The 20,409-nt window shown below is 45.0% G+C and overlaps 1 protein-coding gene across 5 annotated transcripts in view; it reads right to left on the bottom strand.

Annotated features, from left to right (window-relative positions):
- Positions 1–20,409, bottom strand: part of PACS1 (phosphofurin acidic cluster sorting protein 1) — a gene marked incomplete at both ends in the record, with an annotated part of 139,409 nt that overhangs the window by 36,793 nt on the left and 82,207 nt on the right. For all 5 annotated transcript variants that reach the window (XM_080719011.1, XM_080719012.1, XM_080719013.1 and 2 more), the window contains one exon: positions 12,485–12,572. In XM_080719011.1, the coding sequence (XP_080575137.1) occupies positions 12,485–12,572 (88 nt within the window). The remainder of the gene's footprint in view (positions 1–12,484; positions 12,573–20,409) is intronic.

Genomic DNA, 20,409 nt, shown 5'->3' with positions numbered 1-20,409 from the left:
TCTTGTTCCTGAGTCATGAGTTTTTTAAATTTATACAAGTCATTTATCAGATATGTATTGGTTTCTTGCCTATTTTTTCTTTCTTTACTTTTCTTAATGGTGCTGATGGAACTCAGGGGCATTCTACCTCCAAGCTACACCCCCAGCCCTATTTTTTAGTCTTTATTTTGAAACAGGGTCTCACTGGAGTTGCAAAGGGCCTAAGTAGCTGAGGCTGTCCTCGAACCCAGATCCTCCTGTCTCAGCCTCCCAAATGCTGTGATTACAAGCACACTAAGCTTTAGTCATAATTCTTTATGACTTCAATAGACACTCCTAATGTCTGGCTGCTATCCCCCCATTCCCTTCCCCAGCCATCTCGTCCTTACCACTCCCCACAGGATCATATCTGGACCCGAGGGCTGCTAACCAGGACCTGACCTTAACTCCTGCCTCCCACCTGGTCATTGCCTCTCACCTCCCGACTCATTCTCTTCCATTTGCCAATAATGATAATCCTCCTGCTTCACTGTTCACCTCACTCCTTTCGTCTCTACTCACCCTAACTTGCCATGGTCAATCATTATAAACACAGCTAAGTATCTGCCCTGCTCATTGGGCAAGTTATAACTGTACTGTTTTATTTTATTGTGATATTGGGAATTGAACCCAGGGGCATTCTGAGCTACACCCTCGTTTCTATTTTTTTTTTTTTTTGGTGGTACTGGGGTTCCTGGAAGCCCTTCTACCTCCGGGCTACACTCCCAGACCTATTTTATATTTTTATTTGGAAATAGGGTCTCTTAAGCCAGCGTGGCTGGCTTCGAACCTGCGCGATCCTCCTGTCTCCGCCTCCCAAGCACGGGGATTACAAGCGTGCACCACCTCGCCCGGCTCTATTTTGTTTTTGATTTTGAAACAGGGTCTTACCAAGTTACAGTGCACTGCCCTCAAACCTCTGATCCTCCCTTCTCAGCCTCACAAGTACTGAGACTTGGTGACTTCTGGTGCCAGGTCCCAGCCTCTTGGCAGTGTGCAGCTTTGATGGCTCTTCATGTGCTGCCCTGGCGCCACGGCCTTGCCTTGGCTTCTGGATCACTGCGGCCTCTGGATCCCCCTGGCCTTCTGGTGCTCGTGTCCTTTCCTGACTTGTGGCACTGGGGGCCTGGGGTGCTGTCCTGGCTTTGTTCTCTGCATTTACTCACCCTGCTCCTGAATTTCAGCCAGTCTTGTGGTTTTCAAGATGTTGGTGTTTCCTCAAGTTCTACCTGCCCCTCCAGACCCCTCTCCTAAACTTCAAACTCATCATCTATTCAACATCTCCTGATGTGTAACAGACATCTCAAACATGACACAAAAAACAGAATTTCAGATCCCTCCCTCCAGGTCTGCTTCACCTCAGGCTCCCCCTGCTCACTGAAGGGGGCTGCGCTCCACCAGCTCCCGAGCCAGAACTCAGCGCCACCCCATTGCCTTCTTAGCACGTTATCTGGCCTTCCCGGTTCCTTGCTCCTCCATGAAAAGCCAAGGCTTCCTCTCACTTGTCTGTGAAAACCTCTAATTCATGCAGAATGAAAGCCGGAGGCCTTGTGCTACCCCATCCATCTCCCACTCTCTCCTCTAGGTTCACTGGGCTCCTCTCTCTTCCTCCTGACGGTGTCAGTCGTGCCTGCCTCCCTGTGCTGGGGCCGGGCTCCTGGAGGCCTTTTCACTGTCTTCTCCCTCCTCCTGGTATGCTCCTCTTCCAGGTGTTTGCACAGCTCCCTCCCTCAAAGCCTTTGTATCTTCCCAATAAGGCCTGCCTAGACCACCATATATAATTTAACTTCCCCATCCCACCCAGCCCTCCTCATCCCCCTTAATCTTAGGTTCTTTATTTCCCCCCACAGGAAGTATCATCCTCCAAGAGCCACAGTCCTCATTATTTGAACTTTCAGTATCCAAATATGTATTATAAACATCTAAAAATTTCTATCCCAAATGCAGCTTCTGAACTGTGAACTTGTTCAGAATCTGCATATGCAGGTGCAGGGTACAATGCATGGTAGAGTCAAGATGGTCTTTTAGCCGGGCGTGGTGGCGCACGCTTGCAATCCCCGCGCTTGGGAGGCAGAGACAGGAGGATCGCGAAGGTTCGAAGCCAGCCACGTGCGCTGGCTTAGGAGACCCTGTTTCCAAACAAAAATGTAAAAATAGGTCTGGGAGTGTAGCCCAGAGGTAGAAGGGCTTCCAGGAGCCCCAGTACCACCAAAAAAAAAAAAAAGATGGTCTTTAAAAAAAAAATAGTACTGGAGACTGAACCCAGGGGCATTCTACCTCCAAGCTATATACCCAGATCTATTTTTTATTTTTTGTGATACTTTATTTTTTGGGGGATGGAACTCTGGGGCTTTCTACCTCCGGGCTACACTCCCAGACCTATTTTATATTTTACCTAGAATCTCATTAAGTTGCTGAGAGCCTAAGTACCTGAGGTTGGCTTCAAACCTGCATGATCCTCCTGTCTCAGACTCCTAAGTACTGGATTACAAGCATGCGCCACCATGCCCGGCTCGACTTATTCTTTATTTTGAAGCAGGGTCTCACTAAGTTGTAGAGGTCCTCACTAAGTAGCTGAGGCTGTCCTTAATGATGGGGTTGGGCTTGTATTAATTGCTAATAAGAACAAGTTTTCATACTTAGGCGAAACAATAAATCCTTTTCTCTGTCTCTAAGCTGTCAGTGAAGAGCTGTAGCCAGGGCTGATCTTGGTCAGCTAAAAGTTGCGTGTTAGCCCAGCTGAACACTGAAGGTTAAAATATAGACACCTACACTAAGAAAAAGAATTACATAGACTCTCACAACAGTTTAAAGTTAAAAGATTAAACAGCCAGCTAATATTAAGCCAAAATGAATTATTAACACAAAATAGCTATAGCTCAAACTTCTATATATAGAAAGACTATATTCCTGTGTCTTTCTTTTCTTTATTTTAAAACAAGTTTTCAATATAATAAGTAACTTCTAGCACATAAAAATAAGAAAGCTGAGAACTCACCAAGAACACAGGTGGACAATACATGCTTTAACCTTAAGAGTAAAAATAAGACCAAAGACAAAGCAGGCTTCTACCCTGCAGCCCCTGGCCTTGCTAACCAAGGCACACATTTTGATCAGTGATATCAGCCCTGTCTGTCCCTGGGAGGATGACCCAAGGCTAACAGAGAAGGTCTACACAGCAGAGCTAGCTGGCAGGCCTGCACCTGCTTTTGGTGGAAATTGGCTAAGCACGATAGGAGAAAGAAGATAATGAATTCTTATAAAAATATGTTATGTGTTCAGAGACCTCAGTGTCTTATTTTCAAGGCACTCTATTGTGTCCCTCTGACATCCTGCTTTGATCCATCTCTCTTCTTTCATTCTTTGTGTGTGTGTGTGTGTGGGGGGTACTGGAGATGGAACCAAGAGGCATTCTATGTCTGAGCTACACCCCCCAGCCCTATTTTTTATTCTTTATTTTGAAACAAGGTCTCCCTGACTTGCAAAGGGCCTTGCTAAGTAGCTGAGGCTGGCTGTGAACCAGATCCTCCTGTGTCAGCCTCCCAAATGCTGGGATTACAAGTGTGCGCCTCCACGCTCGGCTCCCTTCTTTCTACCTTTGTAATAATAAAACTTTGCTTAAGCTTGCAGCAGTGCAGTTCTGGCTATTTTCTCTAAACTAACTAAAAACAAAAACCCTTGGTGGCATCTCAAACTGTTAGACCTGAACCTGCAATCCTCATCTCAGCCTCCCAAGTACTAGGATTACAAGCATATACCACCAAGCCTGGCTTCAAGATGGTCTTTTTAAGCACAGTGTGAGTATTCTTACCTTTTCCACCCTTTCCCAAAGAGGTAGCATTCATGGGTATTTTCATGATATTTGCTTTTTTCAGGTACTTGGGGAACTATCAACTTGGGTCTTTTTTTTTTTTTTGGTGGTACTGGGGGGTGGAACCCAGGGACTTTCTACCTCCAGGCTACATTCCCAGCCCTGCTTTATAATTTATTTGTAAACAGGGTCTCACTAAGTTGCTGAAAGCTGAGGCTGGTTTTGAACCTCTGTGATCCTCCTATCTCAGCCTCCCAAGCGCTGGGGTTATAGGCATGCGCCACCACACCTGGCTCAACTTGGATCCAATTTAAAAGTTATTTTTAGAGCCAGGTATGGTGGTACCTGTAATCCCAGTACTTGGGAAGCTGAGGCAGGAGGATCGCGGGTTCAAGGCCAGCAGGTTCAGTAATTTAGTGAGGCCCTCAGCAACATAGCAAGATCCTGTTTCCAAACAAAAAAATAAAATATGGCTGGAGGTGTAGCCTGAAAATAGACTGCCCCTGGGTTCAATCCTAAGCAACTCTCTCTCTAATTATTAGCTAATTAATTAATTTTTTGTGATGCTGGGGATTGAGCTCAGGGGCATTCTACCTCCCAGCTATATTCTCAGCCCTATTCTACACCGACTTTAGTATCTCTACATATCACTTAATCATCTATTTTACAGAACATCTTCATTTGTAGTATAGAAACAAAGTCATTTGTATCTAATAGTAAAGTATCCTTATACCCAGCATTTAGGAGGCTAAGACAGGAGGATCAGGTTCAAGGACAGCCTTAGCTAAAACTTAGGCCCTCTGCAACTCAGTGAGACCCTGTTTCAAAATAAAGAATAAAAAATAGGGCTGGGGGTGTTGCTCAAAGGTAGAATACCCCTGGGTTCAATCCCCAGTACTGCCAAAAAAAGTATCATTATAGCACATAAAAATACCTATGAACAAATATTAATGTTAATATTAGATTATTGGAGCCAGATGTGGCAGTGCACACTTGTAATCCCAGTACTTGGGAGGCTGAAACAGAAGGATCACAGGTTCACGGCCAGCCTCAGCTACTTAGAGTGAGGCCCTCTGCAACTTTGTGAGACCCTGTTTCAAAATAAAGAATAATAAATCAGGCTGGAGGTATAACCCAGAGGTAGAATATCCCTCGGTTCAAACCCAGTACCAAAAAAAAAAAAAAAAAAAAAAAAAAAGGAAAAATAAAAACAAAAAAAGTGGCATGGAGATATCTGAGAAAACTGGTTGGGATTTCCTGAATATCTAAAAATTCATGGCTATTTGTCCCATTTAAATAATAAAATATGGCCGGGCGTGGTGGCGCACATTTGTCATCCCACTACTTGGGAGCTTGAGACAGGAAGATGGCAGGTTCACAGTCAGCCTTAGCCACTTAGTGAGGCCCTACACAACTTAGTGAAACCCTGTTTCAAAATAAAGAAAAAAAAAAAAAAAACAGAACTGGAGGTATAACTCGGAGGTAGAATGTCCCCAAGTTAAATCCCTAGCATTGAAAAAAAAAAAAGGAATGATAGGCACCTGCCATCTAACATATTCTGAAGAATGGATTAAATTTCAAGGAATGACTATAGTTTTCTCATTTATTTTGTTCATTGTGTCTTTCCCCTTACTATAATTACTTTCAAATTTTTGCCTTAGGACCTTTTACACTCTTAAAAATTGAGAGCCGGGCATGGTGGCGCACGCTAGTAATCCCAGTACTTGAGAGGCTGGGACAGGAGGATCACACAGGTTTGAAGTCAGCCTTAGCTATTTAGTGGTGCTCTCAGTAACTTAGTGAGACCCTGTTTCCAAATAAAATATAAAATAGGTCTGAGTGTGTAGCCTGGAGGTAGAAAGCCTTGGGTTCCATCCCCAGTACCACACACACACACACACACACACACACACACACACACACACACACACACAAAATTGAGGATCCTAAATACCTTTATGTATCAATATTTTTCGTATTAGAAATGAAAAGAGATCTAAAAATATTTATTAATTCACTTAAAATAACATTTACAAATACTTTAAATAAAAACTATTTTTCAAAATCCAAATAAGTTAGTGAGATGGCATAGTGTTTTGTTTTTTTTTTGGTGGTACTGGGGGTGGAACCCAGAGGCTTTCTACCTCCGGGCTATACTCCCAGACCTATTTTTTAATATTTTTTTTATTTAGAAACAGGGTATCACTAAGTTGCTGAGAGCCTCACTAAGTAGCTGAGGCTGGCTTGGAACCTGTGTGATCCTCCTGTCTCAGCCTCCCAAGTGCAGGGATTACAAGCATGCGCCACCATGCCCGGCTTGGCATAGTGTTTTTTTTTAACCAACACTTTTATTGGGATATGATTCAAATACCATGCAATTGACCCACTTAAGGTGCACAATGGAGTGGCTTTTAGCCTACTGAGAGTTTTGCAGCCATCAGCACAGTGTCAGAACATTCTCATCCCTCCACAGGGACACTTTTCAGTTCCCCTCCTCCCTGTTTGCCCATCCTTCCACCCACCCCTTGCCCTGGGCAACCACTGATCTACTTTCTGACTCTAGGGATTTGCCTATTCTGGACATTTTATTTAAATGAAGCCATATAATAATAGAATATGTCATCTTTTGTGTCGGCTTCTCTCAATCAGCATGTTTTTGTTACCATACTTTATGTTTGCAGTGTTGGGATCAAACTCAGGGCCCTGCACATGTTAGGCAACCACTCTACCATGGAGCTATATACTTCTAGCCCTTTAAGCATATTTTTTTATTTTTCTATTCTTTATTATTTTTTAAATTTATTTTTATTGGTGCATTGTAATCATACATCACATTGGAGTACAAGACTTGAGAGGATATACAAGCACATATCATCCAATTAGCCCTCATCCAGCTCCATCCCATTCCCTCCCCCTCCCTAGATCCCATGCTTGTTTGGTGATTAACTCTGATACAAATGTTTATGTACCTCCTGCTTTTTAAAGGCTCCATCCTCCCCTATTTCATACCCTCTGATTGGTCACCTTAATTGCTTCACTATAGGGCCCTTTCTATAGCTCGACCACTTCCTGTTGCCCCTTTCCTCCTAGTTATTGCTGATTAGGGGAAGCATCTGGTTTTAATTTTCTGCGATATTTCTCTGTGCATGCCGCGTTGCAAATACCGATCCCACTCTTGACGGCCCCAGTTGTGGCCTGGCTACCCGATGGACTGATCCAGACCACGCTGGCTCAAGCATGGGAGGCCCCGATTCTGGTCTCGCTGGCCCTGACACTGGCCTAACCCCTCAGCTGGCTGCGATCCCGGCCTCGGAAGCCCCAGCACCAGCCTTCCTCACAGCAGGCTCCGATGCTAGCCGATGGCCCTGGCATCGGCCTAACCTTCTCGGCAGGCTCCAATGCCGGCCTCGGAGGCCTCAGTAGCGGCCTTGCTTCATGGAAGGCTCCGATGCCGGCCGCTGGTCCCGGCACTGGCCTAACCCCTCAGCAGGCTCTGATCCCCAGCACCGGCCTTGCCTTGCGGCAGGCTCCGATCCCGGCCTCGCTGACCCCAGCACTGGCCTAACCCCTTGGCAGACTCCAATCCTGGCCTCAGAGGCCCCAGTACCGGCCTTGCCTCACGGAAGGCTCCGATGCCAGCCGCTGGTCCCGGCACCGGCCTAACCCCCCAGCAAGCTCTGGTCCTGGCCTCGGAGGCCCCAGCACCGGCCTTGCCTCACGGCAGGCTCTGATCCCAGCCACGCTGGCCCTGGCACCGGCCTGACCCCTCGGCAGGTTCCGATCCCGGCCTCGGTAAGCATAATTTTTTAAAATAAGATTTTGGTGCTGTGTATTGAACCCAGGGCTCTGCACACTGAGCTACATCCCTTAGCATTTATTTTTATATTATTTTACTTATTTATTTTGGTATTGGAGACTGAACCCAGGGGCACTCTGCCTCCGAGGCATACCACTAGCCCTATTGTAAATTTTTTTTTAAATTTTGAAACAAGGTCTTGCTAGGTTGATAAGAGCCTCACACTATATTTCTGAAGCTGTCCTCAAACCTGCAATCTTCCCATCTCAGCCTCCCAAGCACTGGTATTATAGATGTGAGCCACTATGCCCGGCTTATTTTTTTAATTTCAAAACAGGGTTGCGCTAAGTTACTAAGGGCTTCATTAAATTGCTGAGGCTGTCCTCAAACCTGCAATCCTCCTTTCTCAGCTTGCCAAGTACAGGGATTATAGGCATGTGCCTCCATGCCTGGCCTTATTTATTGAATTAAATTAATTATTTATGCAATACTGGGGATGGAACTCTGGGCATTCTACCTCCAAGCTATACCCCCAGCCCTATTTTTTTTTTTTTTTTTTTTTTGGTGGTACTGGGGGAGGAACCCAGAGGCTTTCTACCTCTGGGCTATACTCCCAGACGTTTTTTATATTTTATTTGGAAACAGGGTCTCACTAAGTTGCTGAGAGCTCACTAAGTAACTGAGGCTGGCTTCGAACCCTTGCGATCCTCCTGTGTCAGCCTCCCAAGCGCGGGGATTACAAGTGTGCGCCACCACGCCCGGCCTCCCAGCCCTATTTTTTGTTCTTTATTTTGAAACAGGACTTCACTGAGTTGCAAAGAGCCTCACTAAGTAACTGAGGCTGTCCACGAACCACATTCCTCTTGTCTCAGCCTCCCAAATACTGGGATTACAAGCATGCATGACCACGCCCAGCGGTTATTTATTTATTTATTGCATTCTACCTCTAGACTACACCCTCAGCTCAATTTAAATTTTTTTTTTTTTTTTTTTTTGTGGTACTGGGGTTCCTGGAAGCCCTTCTACCTCTGGGCTACACTCCCAGACCTATTTTATATTTTTATTTGGAAACAGGGTCTCTTAAGCCAGTGAGGCTGGCTTTGAACCTACACGATCCTCCTGTTTCCGCCTCCCAAGCGCGGGGATTACAAGCGTGCGCCACCACACCCGGTTCAGTTTTAATTTTGAAACACAGTCCGCTAAGTGGCTGAGGCTGGCCACAAACCTGCAATCCTCCGGTTTCAGCCTCCCACATACTGAGATTAGTTGTGAATCACCACACCTGGCTAATCTTTTCTCCTCCTAAGTTGATTATCTCAGGCATTTTGTCAGAGTGACATAAAGCTGATTACACAGGTAGTCAATAGTACATGATAGTGGGTATATTCTAGTGTATTTGGGCTGCAGTGCCAGGAGTGTTACCCACTGTTGCTCTTGTGCCTTTAGTGCAAATGTCAACACAAGGCCAAAGCAAATAATGCACAAGCATGACTATGAAAATAGTTTTGACCTACAGAGCCGGGCTGGTGGCGCCCGCTTGTCATCCCAGCATTCAGGAGGCTGAGACAGGAGGATCGAGGTTCACGGACAGCCTCAGCTACTTAGTGAGGCCCTTTGCAACTTAGCGAGACCCGGTTTCAAAATAAAGGATAAATAAATAATAGGGCTGGTGGTGTAGTTCGGAGGTAGGATGCTCCTGGGTTCCATCCCCAGTACCACACACGCACGTGCGCGTACACACACACACACACACACACACGAAAATAGTTTTGACCTCTTGTATCCTCTGAAAGCTGTCTTAGGGACCCCAGGACCTCATTTGAGTATTTTCCTCTTTTCCTGATGCTCGGGATTGAGTTGAGGGCTTCACTTGTGTGAGGCAAGTGTGCTACCACTGAGCTACATTCAGCCTCAGCCCTAAAGCGCCGAGATTTTTCTGTTTTGTTCACTGCTATATCCCCTTTGCCTAGAATAATATTTGGCACATAATAGGTATTCAATAAATATTAATTAAATAAATGAATAAGTAGGTGACAGAATAAACGAGTATGGTAACATCCATAATTACTTTCAGTTGCTTGGAAGTAAAATAATAAAAAATTCAGGATATTTATAGTTTGGGTATAATTAAAAATTTTACAGAATATTAAATATCTAATCAGGAATATAAAAGAAACCATTTCTTTTGGCAAAAGCTTAAAGGCAAGAATGGTAAAACATTGGCAGGAATGCTGAAAACTATACCAACAGTGTGTGTATGGGCGAGCAAGAGCCTTTAGCAAAGAGACAATTCCTGAAAACTGGAACACTGCCGGTGACCTAGAAATGGCTGAAACCAGGAAAGGAGGACAAGACACTAAGAGCCGCCTCTTCCCATCGCTTCCCACATTTGTGTTTCTAACCCATAGTGCCTGGGAGCATTTCACAGATTTGGGAGGAATTATGTACAAAAATGAATAGGGAATTAAAATAAAAGGGGCATGCAGGAATTCATAAGGAGTAATGAAAATGGTTTAAGTTCTGAGGACTAAATTAAGATAATATATTTATTCTAGAAAAGGACCTCAATGTATGACTCACACCTCAATGTATTATTGTGAGTACTAAAGATGGAGGGCTTCATTTTTTTTTTTTTTTTGGTGGTACTGGGGGTGGAACCCAGAGGCTTTCTACCTCCGGGCTATACTCCCAGACCTTTTTCTATTTTATTTGGAAACAGGGTCTCACTAAGTTGCTGAGGCTGGCTTTGAACCCGGGCGATCCTCCTGTCTCAGCCTCCCAAGCGCGGGGATTACAAGCGTGCGCCACCACGCCCGGCTGGAGGGCTTCGTTTTAACCTATTTTATTTTGTCACGCTGGGGATGAAGCCAGGACTCCACGCGTGCTAGTAAGCACTCTACCACTGAGCTACAGCCGTCATTCTGGATGAGGATTTTAATGAAGACAGTATTAGTACAATAAACTGCCACCTAACAGGCAAGCTGGCTAATAAAACATTCTGCTTAGCAGAGAATTACCAAAGAGAGTTCATCATTTTTCAATAAATACGATTCAGTAAATACACCATCCCAGAGTTAAAGAATTCAGCCATTATTTAATGACTGCAGAGGCACTCTGGAATTTCAGTAAGCTCCAGGGAGCCATCATTAGACAGGACTATCAGTTAAGGAAGGTCTGGGAAGGGAATTCAATGAAACATGAATAATATACTCTTGGCTTCTAGTTGCAGCTCTGCCACTTGGTAATTAGCCTGCAACAAGTGTGTCTGAACACTTCTGTAGCTCAGTTTCCTTTTCTGAATTCAGGAATACTTAAGAGTATAACATTTGTAAATTTTTGTTGTTATACAGGGAATTGAACCTAGGGGTACTCTACTTCTAAGTTAGCTATGCCCTCATCCCTTTGCATTTTCAAACAGGATCTGGCTAAGCTGCTGAGGCTGGTCTTGAACTTGTGATCCTCCTGTCTGAGCCTTCCAAGTACTGAGATTATAGATGTACACCATCATGCCTGGCTTTGCAATATTTTGAGTTCCTCAAATATACTTAATTCAGTGTAAGGAGTTAAATGTGATTATTCAGAAAATAAAACATCCTAGTAAGCTGGTCGCAGTGGTAGCTGCTTGTAATCCCAGTACTTGGGAGACTCAGAAAAGAGGATTGCAGGTTCGCGGTCAACCTTAGCTACTTAGGACTTCTGCAACTTAGTGAGACCCTATTTCAAAATAAAGAATAAGAAATAGGGCTGGGGGTGTAGCTCAGAGGTAGAATGCCCCTGGGTTCAATCCCTAGCACCAAAACAAAACAAAAATCCCAGTAAATTTTATATTGCCAAGTCTGAAAAAAATATATGTAAGTTTCTTCCACCCTATGGGAAATCTCCAAAGTGTTTCTGTAGCTCAGAAATCCCAAGACTAAGAATAAACTGACCTGAGCCACCTTAGTGGGGCCTTCGACAACTGATGAGACCTTGTTTCAAAATAAAGAAGAAAAAAATAGGGCTAGGGCTATAGCTCAGAGGTAGAATGCCCCTGGGTTCAATGCCTAGTACAACAACAACAAAGAAAAAAAAAAGAAAGAAAAGAAAAGAAATCAAGTGCCACCTGGAATAGTGATATGCTTGTAAACCCAGTACTCAGGAGGCTGAGACAAGCTGATCTTAGGTTTGTGGCCAGACTCAGCAACTTAGTGAGGCCATTTGCAATTTAGTAAGACCATGTTTCAAAATAAAAGAGTAAAATATAGGACGGGGAGCTAGGCATGGTGACTCACATTTGTAATCCCAGTACTTGAGAAGCTGACACTGGAGGATTGTAGGTTCAAGGCTAGCCTCAGCTACTTAGTGAGGCCCTCCGCAACTTAGTGAGACCCTGTTTCAAAAAGAATAAAAAATAGGGTTGGGGTGTAGCTTGGAGGTAGAATGCCCCTGGGTTAAATTCCCAGTTCAGAAGAAAAAGACGGGCGTGGTGGCACATGCTTTCAATCCCAGCATTTGGGAGGCTGAGACAGGAGGATTGCACAGGTTTGAAGCCAGCCTCAGCTACTTAGTGAGGCCCTTTGCAAGTCAGTGAGGCACTGTTTCAAAATAAAGAATAAAAAATTGGGCTGAGTGTAGCTCAGAGGTAGAATACCCCTGGGTTCCATTCCCAGTAGTGAAAGAAAAAAGAAAAAAAAAGGGAGAAAATTAAATAAATTAAGTGCCATAACTAAGAGGTAGGTCTCATGAACTCAGCTGTCTCTCCAGCACTGCTTCTTGCCCTGCTGAGAGAAAATCGAGAGGCCCCGGGGAATGTTTGAAGCTCCAACAGGGCAAATGGCTGTCCAGCTTCTTGGGCTGTGAATGCACACCGCTCAATTTACCTGTAGCTTCACGGCGATGACCACTGAATTAAGATCTTTGTCCATTTCTTTTAGCATGACAAGCTTCTTCAGGGTCAAACTGAATAGCCTAGAAAAATATAGAGAAGGAAAATCCTGTTAGATATAAGGAACTTTTGAGAAAGTGACAGTTTTCTGGGGAAACCTGCTCTAGCAGCAAATGCAAGAATGCGGAGAAGCTGCTCTCAGTTCACAGAGCCCTGCTTCACCAAACCAGCGTCCCTTTAGCTGGGTGGCGCACACTTCCCAGTACTTGGGAGGCTGAGACAGGAGGGTCACAGGTTCCCGGCCAGCCTCAGCTACTTAGTGAGGCCTTCTGCAGCTTAGTGAGACCCTGTTTCAAAATAAAGAATAAAAAATAGGGCTGGGGGCATAGCTCAGAGGTAAAATATCCCTGAGTTCAACCCAGTACTTCAAACAAACAAACACACACACACACACACACACACACACAGCATCCCTTTTATGTTTATACTTATGTCAAAAAGGTACACCATTCCATGAACTTGTACGGATGCCCATTAATCTCAAGTTAAGCCAACACGCTTTCCCACTCCTAGTTTGTGGGGCAGTTTCTGGGGGCTGGGGAGGACAACAGGGGAGGAGGGGAGTCATTTGCTCCCCCAGTTCCTCCTCTACTTGCCACCTATGCAAACATTAAACATTACACCTGTACATTTTAGCAACATGGAGATAATCCATTCAAAGGAAGTAGACACCACTTGTCATGACCTGACCTGATTTAAATGGTCACAAATTCAATTTCAGTTTAATTTTGCTTCTCTCAGAAAACCTTCAGTGCCATAAATCAGAAAACTGCCTTAACTTGAAAGTGGCAGGATTGTCCTCTCTCTGGAGTCTCAGTGACTCTTATCTGCCTCTGCGGGGCCGCCTGACGGCTCCACTGGCCTCCTGTAGCAGCTGGGCAGCAGACTCTGGTGCTGCCTTAAACTTCTTGGCAGGTGCTAGAGCACTGGCACCATGAGGAAAGCTCTGATCGGCGTCACAAGGCTTGAGGATCAGATTTATGCTTCTCTCCCCAGTGGTGCCTCTCTGGGGCTCTGTCTGATCTTCCAGAGTCCATCCTTACACTAGAAGCTTTGCAATGCAGAAGTTAGGTTCCTGGAAGTGCCATGCTCCTTCTTTTTATTTTTATTAATTAATCAACTAATTAATTTTGCAGTACTGGGGATGGAACCAAGGGGCATTCTACCTCAGAGAGACCACTCTTAGTCCTATTTTTTATTCTTTATTTTGAAACAGGGTCTCACTGAGTTGCAAAGGGCTGCACTAAGTAGCTGAGGCTGGCTTCAAACCTGTGTGATCCTCCTGTCTCAGCCTCCCAAAATGCTGCGATTACAAGCGTGCGCCACCACGCCTGGCGCCATGCTTTCTTGCTGCTGGCCTCTGCATGCTGTTGATTCTGCTGTTAGCAGCACTCCTACCGCCGAGGGCAGACCAGCTACCGCCTCAGCCCTCACCCAGGCTCCCCAGCCCCTGCTCCTGCTCAGCCAGGACTACCTGGGTACATGCGGTCACCTCCCAGATCTCCCCTCTGCCCGCAGCATCCCGTCTCTCCCTTCCTTTCAGAGCAGAGATGTGCTGTGCCTCCAGGAACTCAGGCTCTGCTAACGCCAGAGGGATGACTACAGTTCACACAGTAACGAGGAAATGAGGCTGACCTCTTGGTTGTTGACCTGAGTTTTGAGCCATGAAAGGAATGGGAACAAGACTGGGACAGGCAAATGAGAGCTGTGTGTGTCGTTTCCTTTGTGGCTGTTAGTTACGCATGCTTCTGATAGGTTTTTCTTCCTTTCCAAAGCAGACATTGCCCACTTTCAGACTGATGGCTAGTGCTGCATGAACCCACGACAAGGCAAAGGATTCAGAGGCGCAACGTGGGACACATGTGTTTCTTCCCTGCTTGGGATCCTCCACTCTCCTATGCTGCTCACGCCTGGTGAACAATTGCTCTAGGCCGGGCCTGAGCTAGTTGGGAGCTGAGGAGGACGTGTCCTTCACTTTGGAGGATTTACAGTCAGTTGGGAAAGACCAGGAGTTACCATCTTTCCTCTCACATGGCACACACGACTAATTGTACTTGGTGCTGGTGAGGACGTGGAACAACTAAAACTTCTACATACTGTGGATAAGTATAAATTATACATTTACCTTGGGAAATGTTTGGTAGTCTCTTTTTGTGGCACTGGGGAGTACACACAGGAGTGCTCTAACTCTGAGCAACATCCCCAGTGCCCACCCCCCTTTTTTAGTACTGGGGGTTAAGCCCAGGAGCATTCTACCTCTGAGCTATACCACCAGCCTTTATTTTTTGAGACAGAGTCTCACCAAGTTGCCAAAGCTGACCTTGAACTTGTAATTTTCTTTCTTTTTTTTTTTTTTAACTGGGGGTGGAACTCAGGGCCATTCTACCTCTGAGCTACACTCCGAGCCCTATTTTTTATTCTTTATTTTGAAACTGGGTCTCACTGAGTTGCAAAGGACCTCACTAAGTAGCTGAGGCTGTCTGCAACCCCCCATCCTCTTGTCTCAGCCTCCCAAATGCTGGATTACACACATGCGCCACCACACCCGGCTAGAGCTTGTAATTTTCTTGTCTCAACCTCCTTGAATAGCTGGGGTTACAGGTGTGACCAGCTACAGTAGGTTCTTTGTGTGTGTGTGTGTGTTACTGGGAAATGAACCCCTGGGCATTCTACCTCTGAGTGACTCCCCCAGCCATATTTTTTATTCTTTATTTTGAAACAGGGTCTCCCCAAGTTGCAGAAGGCTTCACTGAGGCTGGCTGGGAACCTGTGATCCTCCTGTCTCAGCCCCCAAGTAGTGGGATTACAATCATGCACCACAACGCCTGGCTTGGTAGTTTCTTTTCGTTTCATTTTTGGTACTGGGGATTGAACCCAGGGCCTCTGAGATACACCCCGAGGCCCCTTTTTGGTAGTCCTAGGGATTGAACTCAGGGATATTCTACCTCTGAGCTACAACCCCACCTCCATTTTATTTATTTATTTATTTATTTATTTATTTATTTATTTATATGTTAAAACAGGGTCTTACTAAGTTGTTGAGAGCTTTGATAACTTGCCGAGGCTGGTCTCGAACTTCCAATCCTCCTGTCTTGGCCTCCCAAGTATGGGGATTGGCAGGCATGTGGCTGGCCCAGCTGATTTAATCCCAGAGTCCATTTTAAAGTATAACAGTTTGAGGACTGCCTCAGCTATTACTTAGTGAGGCCCTTTGTAACTCAGTGAGACCTGTTTCAAAATAGTTTTTATTTTTATTTCTTTACTTATTTGCGTTACTGGGGATGGAACCCAGGGGCATTCTACCTCTGAGCGACACCCCCAGCCCTATTTTTTATTCCTTATTTTGAAACCGGGTCTCACTGAATTGTAAAGGGCCTCACTAAGTAGCTGAGGCTGTCTGTGAACTGGGATCCTCCTGTCTCAGCCTCCCAAATGCTGGGATTAGAAGCGTGCGCCACCATGCCTGGCCTTGTTTCAAAATAAAGAATAAAAAAATAGGGCTGGGGTATAGATCCGAGGTAGAACGCCCCTGGGTTTCATCCCCGGTACCACACACAAAAAAACTACACACACACACACACACACACACACACACACACACACCCCACCACCACCACCACCACCACCACCACCACCACCACCAACAACAACAACAACAACAACAACAACAACAACAAAACCAAAAAACCTGATGAAAAAGTCCTCTCCAGGAAAAAGAACTGAATGCCTATCCATCTGTGTTTCTGAGCACCCACCAGGCATCTCATGCTGCATGAAGGAAGGAGAAAGGTTCCCAGGACACTTGACAAGTGTGAGCACTGACAGAAGGCTCCTTTCTACTCCCTCCTGCACTCTCATTGGGGGTCAAGATAGGAGAACACGTCTAGGAAGACCTCTCACTCATAAGGGGCGTCACACAGAATGTATGGCCAGGGTTCTCTAGCTGGACCACCTTGGACCATCCATCAGTGAAAAGGTGGATGAGACAGGTGGTCCTCTGTGTCCTAGGAACTCAAAGAAATCAACTATCTGCCTTTAAAGTGGCGGCACATGTCTATAATTCCAGTACGTGGGAGGCTGAGACAGGAGGATCACAGGTTTAAGGACAGCCTCGGGAGGTAGTGAGACTCTCATTAACCTAAAAACTGTTTCAAAATAGAAAATACAATAAAAAATAGGACTGAGTGTGTAGCTAGGAGATAGAATGCCCCTTGGTTTAATCCCTAGTCGCACACGCGTGCGTACACACAGGTAAAATAGAAGTCTAAAGACAGCAGGAGTCCTACGGCTTTAGAGGAGCTATTCCAGAATAGTTGGCTCAAAAATAATTTTCCTCTCCACAAAGGCATTTTGAAAATATATTGATAACAGGTTATTTACTTTCATCTTTTAAAACTCCATTTGGGAACCAGTGGCACACCCCTGTAATCCTAGTACTTGAAAGGCTCAAATAGAAGGATAGCAGATTCAAGGCTAGTGCGGGCAACTTAGCAAGACTGTCTCAAAATTATAGAAAAAAAAAAAAAAAGCTGGGCATGGTGGCACACGTTTGTAATCTCAGTACTTGGGAGGCTGAGACAGAAGGATCTTAGGTTTGAAGCCAGCCTCAGCAGCTTAGTGAGATTCTGTTTCCAAATAAAATATAAACTAGGTCTAGAGGTATAGCCTGGAGGTAGAAGGCCCCTGGGTTCTATCCCCAGTACCACACAAAACAAAACAAAAAATTACAGGAAAAAAAAAAGGGCCTGGGTTATAGCCTAGTGGTAGAATGCTTGCCTAGCATGTGTGAGGATCTAGGTTCAATTCCCCAGTACTACAAAAACAAGACCAAACAAACAAAAGCACTAGTCAGTTTGGAAACCTCTGGCAAATCTATCACTAAAACGACAAGAACCAGCCAATCCTGGCCCCTTAATTACTCAGAGTGGTTCTGCCGCCAGTGTCTTGGTCACTTCCTGATACCATCCCTTGCTTTCCTTATTGAGCACTGTTTAGTTATCTCTGTGCCTAAGTTTGCAGGGTTTTATTTTTTTTTTTTGGTGGTACTGGGGTTCCTGGAAGCCCTTCTACCTCTGGATACACTCCCACGGGCTACACTCCCAGACCTATTTTTTTTTTACTTCTTATGTGAAAACAAGGTCTCTTAAGCCAGCCAGGCTGGCTCCAAACCCGCGCGATCCTCCTGTCTCCGCCTCCCAAACGCAGGGATTACAAGCGTGCGCCACCATGTCCGGCTTGCAGAGTTTTTTTTTTAAACATGAAAAATGACGATAACAACAGTTGCCACTAAATAATTTTGTGCTACTGGTTGAGAGAACACAAGGCAGCAGGGGCTGGCATACAGCAGGGTGAAAAGGCTCCTCCTGGGATCACGGCACTGTCGTCACCCTCATCTCTGCTCTCAATTTGAGTCTCCCCTGGCTTTCTTTGCTTCACGATCAACTTCCTCCCAGTAACAGCAATGAGGCGACTGCTAAGCAAGCCGGGCACGGGCCTCTCTCTCTCTCCACCCATGGGCTCTGAGCCCTGCAGATGGCCTCCTGCAGCTGTGTCAGAAGACCAAAGTCAGAGCAACACTGGTAAGAGTACTGCCGCCAGCTCCCGCCAACCATTTAGTGTATAGCCTCTCTAGAGTGAGAAGCCAGGAGCAGTGAGACAGAGAAGAAACCCGAGGTGAAGTCTCTGAGCAGCTTATAACCTAGTTGAGGGCAGGGTTTAATTCTATGAGACAACTACCCAGCAAAGGTGGCAGCGCACAGCGGAGGCCATTAAGGACCTGGGAGAGTTCTCAGCAAGATTCTCAGCAACCTCGCAAAATAAAAAATAAAAAGGGCTAGGGGTGTAGCTCAGCGGTAGAATGCCCCTGGGTTTAATCCCTAGTATCAAACAAACAAAAAACTCCAAACACTATTTTATTGAGGTTTGACTTACAGTTATATTAATCACTTAGGTGTATAATTCAATGATCTTCCATAGATTTGCCAGATGGTGCAACCACCAGCACAATATAGTTTTAGAATATTTCCATCACCAAAACAAACCCCTTGTGTACATTTACAGTCAATCTTTGTTCTATTCCATCCCAGAAAAATCAAACTGTTCTGTATGGTTTGTCTTTTCTGGACATTTCATAAAAATGGAACCAAAATATGTATGTCTGGCATCTTTGACTTAGCATGTTTTTGAGATCCATCCACTTGTAGCAGGTATCAATATTTTTTTCACTTACTGCAGAAGAGTATGATGTATACATCACATCTGCTAATCCACTTAGTTGGTGGACATCTGGGCTGTAGTTACTTTTTAGTTATTATGAATAATAATATTACATGCATTCACATCCAGGTGTCTGTCTGTGTGGACCCAGCTTTCGTTTCTCCTGCATTCGCGTCCATTGGTGGACTTGCTGAGCCGAACAGTACTTCCACATTTATCTCCCGTTTTCCATTCCTACCAGCACTGTAAGGGTTCCTGTTTCTCCACATCCTTACAAGGGTTGTTATTGTATGCCTTTCTGGTTACAGCTATTTTAGTGAGTGTGAAATAGTATCTTGTAGTTTTAACTTGCATTTCTCTAATGACTAATTTGCTTTCCTTAAATGACTAATGATGGTGAACATCTTTTCATGTGTTTATTTGGCATATCTTTTTTGGTGAAATATCTATTCAAATCTTTTTCCTATTTTTAAATTGGGTTGGTTGTCTTATTGAGTATTAAGTTTTTAATGTATTCTGGATATTTTTTTTTTCATTACTAGGGATGGAACCCAGGGGTATTCAAGCTCCAAGCTACAATCACAACCCAATTTTTTATTCTTTATTTTGAAAATGGGTCTCACTGAGTTGCAAAGGGCGGGGGGGGGGAGGTTTTTTTTATCAGGCTTATAGTAATCAAAAGAAAGCTATATACTTCTAATATAGATATTAATGTGCCTACATTGGCATCTATCTTCTACTTGAGCTACACACACCCTTTCAGCTCTTCCCCCTTTTGTTCATTTTCTTTTTTGGTGGTGGTACTGGGGGTGGAACCCAGAGGCTTTCTACCTCCGGGCTATACTCCCAGACCCATTTTATATTTTATTTGGAAACAGGGTCTCACTGAGTTGCTGAGAGCCTCACTCAGTAGCTGAGGCGGCTTCAAACCTGTGCACCCTCCTGTCTCAGCCTCCCAAGCGCGGGGATGACAAGCGTGCGCCACCAGCCCGGCTCCTTTTTTTCATTTTCAAAACAGGATCTCATCAGGCTGCTGAGAGTCTTGCTACGTTGATGAGGCTGATCTGGAGCCCATGATCTCCTGTCTCAGTCTCCCCAATTCTGGGATTAGGGGTATGCACAGGTAAAGCTACCTTAATATCAGACAAAATAGTATCACAAGAGACTGGATTGCCAGTTCACGAGGAAGATAATCTAGAGCTTAATGAAAATACTTTAAAAATGCATACCAGCACACTGGGCGTGGTGGCGCACGCTTGTAATCCCAGCATTTGGGAGGCTGAGACAGGAGGTTCATGGTTCACGGACAGCCTCAGCTACTTAGTGAGGCCCTCTGCAACTTAGTGAGACCCTGTTTCAAAATAAAGAGTAAAAATAGGGCTGGGAGTGTAGCTCAGAGGTAGAATGCCCCAGGATTTTATCCCAGTAGCACACACACACAAAGCACACCAGCTGGGCTTGGTGGTGCACGCCTGCAATGCCAGTAGTACCTGGGAAACTGAAACAAGAGGACTACAGGACAGAAGCCAGCCTCAGCAACTAGACAGGCCCTGCTTCTAAGTAAAAAGTAAAGCAGGGCTTAGGGTGCAGCCCATAAGTAGAATGCCCCTGGGTTCAATCCCCAAGTGCCAACAAAATAAAAAC

This window comes from Muscardinus avellanarius, assembly GCF_963383645.1.
Source record: "Muscardinus avellanarius genome assembly, chromosome: 1".
In the NCBI taxonomy this organism is placed as follows: Eukaryota; Metazoa; Chordata; class Mammalia; order Rodentia; family Gliridae; genus Muscardinus; species Muscardinus avellanarius.
This window is presented reverse-complemented; position numbering and strand designations above follow the sequence as displayed.